At 38.3% G+C, this 7,982-nt stretch overlaps 1 protein-coding gene across 1 annotated transcript; it reads left to right on the top strand.

The window, feature by feature from the left end:
* The first annotated feature begins 318 nt into the window (after positions 1-318).
* Positions 319-2,644, top strand: LOC144852796 (uncharacterized). The gene is made up of 3 exons (XM_078710778.1): positions 319-447; positions 889-1,054; positions 1,532-2,644. The coding sequence occupies exons 1-3, from the start codon at positions 319-321 to the stop codon at positions 2,539-2,541; spliced, it is 1,305 nt and encodes a 434-aa protein (XP_078566904.1). The 3' UTR covers positions 2,542-2,644.
* Positions 2,645-7,982: the final 5,338 nt, after the last annotated feature.

Raw genomic sequence — 7,982 nt, 5'->3', positions numbered from 1 at the left:
TCATTTTTAGTCTGTTGGACTTCATCCAGTCGTTGATGGATATGAGGCACTCTTGTAATTTGGTGATTGTATTTACCATACTAGAACTAGACTTTGGATTAAATGAATCATACACTGAGTGATCATCGGCATATCCCATCACAGAAATATCAAACTTACTGATGTGATCTTGTAAAGTGCTGGCATATATGGTGTATAGAACTGGACCGCATATACTACCCTGAGGTACAGAGAAGGACAAATTGGCTGTCTCCGAGTTAGTTTCGCCGATTGTTACGTTGGCAAATCGAGGACGAAGGTAAGTATCAAACCAGTTCAATGCCGCATTGGCCACTCCGAATTTGTTCTGCAAAACGTCGAGGAGTACTTCGTGGTCCACTGTGTCGAAGGCGGCTGACAAGTCTATACATACCAGCGCAGACACCCTTTGCAGCTCCATATTCCAGAGTACGTCATTGGTTAACTCATGGAGCTATAAAATTAGAAGGAGTAACAACAAAATCAATCTCTTTGAACCATCATCTCTTCCGACAAGATAACGAGGAGTGATAATTACCGAGTGTAATTGAGCGAATAACATGATTAAGATAACGAAGCATTACGTCATTCGGGGTTTAGGCATGCGTAGACAGATTTTGTTGTATGAGCATGCGCACTATGCACCTCAACAACGGCGGTTTGTTCACATCGCGTCATCGATGATCGTCGCGTGGTAAAATAATAATTAATATGATGGAAGACTTTTACACTCTCGACGATTTTTCAGACCTCGATTTTAATGATGTCGAAGAAGAAATAAATTGCAAATGTGGGGAAAAAATGACGAAGAAATGATAGCATGTGAGGGGAAAGATTGTACGAATAAGTGGTACCATTTTAAATGTGTAGGCCTCACTGCTGAGTGAGGAGAGTATCCCAGATGAGCATTGGCGATGTGAGCGTTGCTGCAGCAGCACAACCATTTCAGAAGCCGCAGATGAACAACCGCCTACAGGTACTGATGGGCCTAGCTCTACCAACAAAGAAAATGTGCTGCATAGATCCGACAAAAAAGGTATTTTGGCAATATTGTTTAGGCCTTGGCCTTCCTATATATTTTAATTTTGATAATTGTATAGCCTAGCCTAGGGTAAATTAGACTTTTGTTTTTTTAATTAAATTAGCCTTAACTCTAGGGCCAGGCTACTAGTACTAGGCCTAGCTAGAGGCCCCTAGTAGGGCCTACCTAGCTTATTATTTACTGGTCACCTTAAAGTGAGGACTAGCCTAGTGTAGAAATACTAATAGTAAAGTAGGAAAATGGAGCAGGCTAGATATGCTAGGCCTAGCCTCAATGGGCTAGGCCTACTTACAATATTTTTATTCTCAAAAGTACTTATGCAGTAGCGTCATGATATAATAATGGATCCATAATAATATGTACTAAAAAATATAGGTGTATATATTGATATGTTTTTGTTGATTATTTATTACTATATACAGTATTCCTTACATTTTTCAATGATTATTTTGGTTTTTAACTTCCGTTTAGGAAAGAAGGAGAAGAAGAAAAAAAGACCCGTATCTACATACAAATTATGTGATGCTGAAAAAGACTTTGCAAATATCTTCACTGAGGGACTGAATGAACTGAAGAATCATCCAATTTATGGTGGTCCCTTTGAGAATTCATTAGAAATGAAGAATTTGGTCAATAGACTTTTAGAAATGAATGCAGATGAACATTTAACCAGATTTAAAGAATTGCTTCTTGGTGAAATTTGGAAAGCAATATGCTCCGCTGACAATCTAACTTTTGGTCAAGAAATGTATGAACGAATCACAAGAAACGTTCACAGCGTCATGTTTAATGTAAATTTAAAGGAGGCTTGGAATGGATTGAGCGACTCCAAAAACTTAACTGTTAGTGGCACAGCCCTTACCTTTTTAATTCGAAATGTTGCACATAAATTAATGCACAATCGCAACAATAAGACAACTACCACCACTGAATTGGCACAAAGCGTTGGTAATCTCTTGACCGACGAGGAAGAAAATGTCCTTCGTTATGTATCAGGGTACATCCCATATGTTTTGAATAAACACTTGTGCAAAATAATAAGTGGATGGATAAAAGAACGGCTGGAGGAACCAGTAAATGGATTTATGTCTTATTCTGAACATTGGATTTCAGTCCAAGATAGAGGTGGTTTATTTCGCGTAAATGATGAAGTATATACGTTTTTTAAATTATTAGAGTATGTTTTTCGGAAAAATGTGAGTGCAGGTGCAATAAGAACATTTAAGGAAATATCTATGAAAGATAAGGTTTTAAAGCAAATTTTAGAGTCTGAAAAAATACTTCACAGTTGGGATAAATTAATTAAACAGTCTTTGCCGTCCAAAGAATCATCCAAATTGATGCTTACAGTTGCATCTTACTTTATCAAAATAAGGTGTAAGGCATTCATTAATGTGTACATGCAGATTAGGAAAAGGTCTGACAATTCAGTGTCTAGAAAAAAGGAAAAAAGTTTAAGAACCAAACTAGCAAATAAGTAGTTATTTATGCACGTAGTTCATACTAAGGCGCAATTTGTAAATAGAAAACATGTATGAATAAAAATGAATGAGTTTTATTTTTGTAGAAATAAAAAGTCAATGACAAACAGTAGCTTCAAAATTTCTTTTTTTCAAGTGGTGGCTCTGAAAAGAGCCTTTTGGTTTGAGAGTAATACTGAACAGTTCTAGAATTTGGTCTTCTTTCGCTTTGGTAGTGGAGTGCTGTCCAAAGAAGAATCATCATCACGGTTGTTGTTGTTGCAGTTTGAGTTGCTGGACTTCTGAAAAAATGCTGACGATGAGCCAGTTGCATGGAATGTCAGATAGTTGTTAGAAAATTCTCTGATAGTGGGATTTGAGTTGCATCCTCCAGCACCCCTCTGCTTCGAAAAGTATTCTTCAACAGGGTCCTGGCAGAATTTTTCGCTCAACACATACTTCACATTAGGTTGTTGGAGCAGGAGCTTTGTTAACTCAACAAATGACTTCACTGTGAAAGCAATAAAACCAAAAAAAAATCGCTTAAAATATCCAATGTGAACTAAGAAAAACAAAATTTAACTAATCTTGATAATTCAAGGACATGTCTACACTATCAAACTTTATGTGAAAAAAAAAAGTGATGTGCCCCATACATGGGTACATTATAAGCAACAGCTTCTCATCTAGTTAGCAATTTAGTATTAAATATTAAATAGCCTAGGCCATGAAACCAGACCTAGGTTAGGTCCCTACTCGACTCGGACCAGGCCTAGTACTACTAGTAGACTGGATTAATTTTAAGTTAGTTTTATGTACAGTATGGCTTTTGTGCCGGATCGATTCTCACAACTATTACTAGTAGCTAAGCCTAGGCCTAGCCTCTATGTATCATTACTTAAAGCTAGGCCTAGCCTTCTTAACTTGCATAAGACTAAGTCTAGAAGAATTAGTAAAGGAAGAAGACCCTTCTAAAGTGTACAACACTGTAGCTTCACAACAGTTACTAAGGTAAAATACGTCACATGCGATCGTAATAACTTGGATTCAAGTTAAAACATGCTAAAATGAAATCTATTTGGTGCATTTGTAATAAACTGTAAGATTATACGGTGCTTGTTTATCGAAAAAACATGGGCCGCCCACACTAACTAGTTACGACATGTCCTTTGTTAGGAAACATGCGGAACCATTAAAAAAAAGCATTTTAAAACAGCTATTTTACCTAATTTTTCTCAATTACGATCGACAAACAACCAAATATCTCTTACCTTTAAATGCCTGTAACTTACGAACGAAAAGTCCGATTTAAATGTGGTTTTTTTTTTAAATATTTTGATAATAATCTTTTTCCGTAGCGTTCTATAGCAAGACAAATGGGTTTAATACGCATGTCCCTTATGGCTTGTTTTGTTAACCAAGCCTGTGGCGTCATCATTTCATTTCTCCACGCACACAAAAAAATAGTCAATAGAGGGTGTCCTCTATACGGAAAAGTGATCGTGATCAAAGCCGACTGCGACAGCGGGGGACTTCCTGCTATTATCTTTGATGTTCTTAATTACCGCCTATCTCTGATTGGCTAAAGGGGCATTAGATAAACAATCTAGAATTCGTTGTTACTCCTTCTAATTTTATAGCTCCATGGTTAACTTAACCAAAGCCGTCTCTGTGCTAAAACCTTTCCGATAGGCAGATTGGTACGCCGGTAATAAGGTATTGTTCTCAACATAAGCTATGAATTGGTTCAAGCATGCGCGTTCAACCAGCTTAGATACGAAGGACAGATTGCTTACTGGCCTATAATTCCTGAGGATACATTCAACACCCTTCTTTTTTATAAGCGGTTTTATAACTGATATTTTCCATCTATGAGCAAATACGCCGTTACACAACGAGTTGTTGATCATCCTTGTAATAAGTGGTAGAAGTGTATCCAGATGCTGTTTCACCAGTGTCGACGGTAGGGGGTCAGTGGAGCAGGTTGTTGGTTTTGCGCATATGATCAACTTCCTAACATCATCTTCGCTAACTTCCTGAAATGCAATAAATTCATTTGCCATTAGCCGTTCTTGTTCATACAAAGGGATGTGTTCCAATTCCTCTCGTATTTTCTCTATTTTGCCCATAAAAAAAGATATGAAGTCGTCTGCTAACTGTTTATCAGTTTCATGTGGTGGAAGTGGGTTATTTTTACGTCTACCAATGAGCTCAAACACGATCTTGTAAAGCTTTTTTGAGTTGTTGCCAGCTTCTTTGATAGCACCATTAATGAATTTGTACTTGGCTAAACGAAGATAACGTTTGTATGAATTGCGTAGATCATTGTAAGCTGACCTATTTTCGTCGGTGGCAGACTTCCGTAAGGTCTTCTCAGCACGACGAAGTTGCTTCTTCAACACATTAGCCTCGTCATCAAACCAAGGTAACGATCTTCTGACAGTGGTAGTTTTCTCAACAATAGGAGCATGCTTATCCAGAGCAGCAAGTAGTTTAGTGTTGTAGTAATTTGCCAATTCATCGATATCATCGATATTCGTTGATGATATAACTACTTGAGGCCTTATTTATTCTGGCCTTTGTTGTTGAAATCCATCTCTCACACATTGACGATACAAGATGTCAGCCTAGGTCAAACCTTGTTTCGCGTCATAACAGGACACGTTCTGATTGGATACAACGTTGAGTACGTTGCAACCGTTTTCCACTACAACGCTGCAACCGTTGTACGACGCGTTGTACGCTAATCCCCAACTGTTCAGACACACATTATTTTAGCGTCGTACGCTAAAACGGTCTAACGCCATGTGTCTGAACAAGGCCTTAGGTCTTGGGTCTTGGCCCCACCGTGGGGGCCTGTGGCGAGGGAATTTTTGTTAAATGACACCCCTAGATGGCCGGAAATGGTACGCTCGCACGTAAAATTCACGATAAATAGAAATGACACTCTATCGGGCTACACAGTTAGCAAACAGACGTATCACGCCTGTTTTTTCCGTCGGTAAAACACAAGTGAAGCTGCGAAAAACAATAGGATAACAATTTTTGGTAGGTACTTCCGGTAATTTAATAAATTCAGGGGCGGATCCAGGATTTTGTGAAAGGGGTGGGGGCGCAACTGGTTTCAGCAGCAACGCACAGACTTCTCTCTGAGCGGCGTGCCAAAGACATTTTTGACATTCTATCCTCTAGGAAATCAACACGTGTACCTCTCGCAAATAAAGTAAACAGCGATGGCCAGGACGGTTCTAGGACACCTACCCCCTAGACAGGTACCCCACGGATGTTTACCACCCGGACAACTACCCCCTTAGGACAACTACCCACCGGACAACTACTCCCTACCCCCTTAGGATAACAACCCCCCGGACAACTACCCCCTTAGGATAACTACCCCCCGGTCAACTACCTATTATACACTGTTGCAGAGTCAGGTTGTTCCTAGGGGGTAATTGTCCGGGGGGGGGGGGGTAGTTGTCCAGGGGGTAGTTGTCCTAAGGGGGTTGTTGTCCTAAGGGGGTAGTTGTCCGGGGGGTATTTGTCCGGGGGATAGTTGTCCTAAAGGGGTAGTTGTCCTAAAGGGGTAGTTGTCCTAAGGGGGTAGTTGTCCAGGTGGTGGTTGTCCGGGGGGTAGTTTTCCGGGGGGTAAATGTCCAGGGGGTGAATATCCGGATACGGGCCAGGACAAGTTCAATAACTGGCGGCAAAAGGTAACTGATATGCCGATCAAATAACATGCCGCAAAGAAAAAAATTGCGATAGAATTCTGGAGCGCGTGTGAAAACGTCCGACAATCGTAATACTAGGCCTAAAATTAAACTTTAGCTAATATGCTTAGCCCTAACCTAGAGTTCAACATAGTGTAAAATAGGTATTCAGAACAGGAATGTTTTGTCTTTTTGTGGTGGTGTGGAAAAAAGTAAATCAATTAGTCAATTGTTTATCTTTGCTGTTCAAGATGATGGGTTTATGCAGTTAAAGGACATATTTAAAAAATTACTGATCTCTATAATGGTTCCCTAAAGAATAATAATGTTATGTTGATTATCATCAAAGTTTCAAAACAAAGGCTGATTTTATTAAATGCATTTTGATCATGATGGAGAGTGGTACATCTTTAAATCAAGTGTACAGCTATGATTTTTTATGTTAATATTCATGTTTTTCTTGTTAGAAGTAAACGATTGTATGATTACCATTAGGAATGTTGATTCCTAATTTCTAATATTGTGATTAGGAAGGTAGTGCTTTAGGCAAACTGTGTAAGTATTATGCCTATATGTATTGGTTTAATTACATTGTTTTGTATTGTTTGAGATTAGGATACATTGTAATTAAGAAAGACCTGAAACCTTACTACCTTGTAAAAGATGAATTGTAAGTAGAAACAAGGCCAACAGCCATTAAGTCGCGTGCTACAATGCATAGTGATACCGGACCGACAGACAGACAGACAGACCGACCGACCAACCGACCGACATAGTGAACTATAGAGTCGCGTCCATGCGACTAAAAAGAATTGTGAACCGTGTCAAAATAGTGATAAGACAGCTAAAACTTACAATGCGTCATTACAACCAATTGCGTTACCAGAACATGCATAGCAAAAAGTTGCTATTGATATAATAGGTCCATTTGAAAAGGGACCTAGAAAGTGTAGATATGCTATTGTGCTCGTTGAATATTTCAGTAAATGGCCAGAAGTTTCTTTTACCAATGATATTACATCTACATTTGTATGTAATTTTCTCGACCAGATATTTGCAAGAGAAGGATTACCAAATGAATTGGTATCCGATAATGGGAAACAATTTGTATCAATAGAGTTTGAAAATTATTTAAAGGAGAGCATTAGAACATAATTGTATGTACTATCCTAAAAGTAATGGATTAGTTGAAAGACTGAATAGAACAATTAAACATACCATTCAAATGGCCAATGAAAATAATAAGAATTGGAATGAGGCCATTTTAGAATTTCTCATGATCTATCAGTCTACACCACATTATTATTACAGGCATACCTCCTGCAGAACGGTTACATTTAAGCGTAAATTAATTACTACACTAAATGCAAGACCTACAGATAGTTACAAAAATGGAATTAAAAATACTGAGGTAAAGGAACGAGTTAAAAAGTTCCAAAGTAAAAGTAAGCAGTATTACGATGATAAGAAAAATGTGAGGAAACCACAATTTAAAGATTCGGTACGAATTAAGAATCCGAGATATGTTTATAAATCAAGTAATAAGTTCTATACTGGAGGTAAAATTAAAAGAATTGTTAGTAATGCTACATATGAGCTAAATGATGGAAAGATCTGGAATGTTAAATACCTAACAAAATGATCCAACCACACAGAAACGCAAAGAAATAGGAGTTTAAGAGGACTGATGGTAGTACAGTCGATCATCCTCTCACTGGCCCGGTCATAATCTAAAAAATCTCTGTAATAATGTAC

This window comes from Antedon bifida, chromosome 1 (genome assembly GCF_963402885.1).
Source record: "Antedon bifida chromosome 1, ecAntBifi1.1, whole genome shotgun sequence".
Classification (NCBI taxonomy): domain Eukaryota; kingdom Metazoa; phylum Echinodermata; class Crinoidea; order Comatulida; family Antedonidae; genus Antedon; species Antedon bifida.
Note: the sequence above shows the minus strand (reverse complement) of the source record. Positions and strands in the feature narration are given on the sequence as shown.